Source organism: Alligator sinensis, unplaced genomic scaffold, assembly GCF_000455745.1.
Source record: "Alligator sinensis unplaced genomic scaffold, ASM45574v1 scaffold107_1, whole genome shotgun sequence".
Taxonomy (NCBI): Eukaryota; Metazoa; Chordata; order Crocodylia; family Alligatoridae; genus Alligator; species Alligator sinensis.
In genome coordinates, this window is record NW_005843041.1 from 226274 (window position 1) to 226584 (window position 311).

A 311-nucleotide genomic window follows, 5' to 3' on the forward strand; every position below is an offset into this window, starting at 1 on the left:
CCCCAGCCCCCCTCACTCACCCTCCAGGGTCAGATGAGCCTCATCCGACAGCATCTGCTCCCCGTCCACCCACAGGGCGCACTGGTACCAGCCCATGTCGGACAACTGCACTGCTAGGATGCTGCGGAGGTGGCGGGGGGGAGGCAGGGTTGGGGGGACCTGCTGGTGCCCCTCACTCGCGACCCGCAGCCCCCACCTCAGCTGGCCCCTGCCCCTCACTCGTGACCCGCAGCCCCCACCTGAGCTCTCTGGTGCCCAGCCAGTCGTCCTCGTGCAGGGGCAGGGGGAGCTGGGTGGTGTCGGGCCACCCC

At 70.7% G+C, this 311-nt stretch overlaps 1 protein-coding gene across 1 annotated transcript in view; it reads right to left on the reverse strand.

Annotated features, from left to right (window-relative positions):
- Nucleotides 1–96, reverse strand: part of AXL (AXL receptor tyrosine kinase) — an 8121-nt gene extending 8025 nt beyond the window's left edge. Inside the window, exon 1 of the mRNA XM_025193394.1 lies at nt 21–96. Coding sequence (XP_025049179.1) covers nt 21–96 — 76 coding nt within the window. The remainder of the gene's footprint in view (nt 1–20) is intronic.
- Between the last annotated feature and the right edge of the window lie 215 nt (nt 97–311).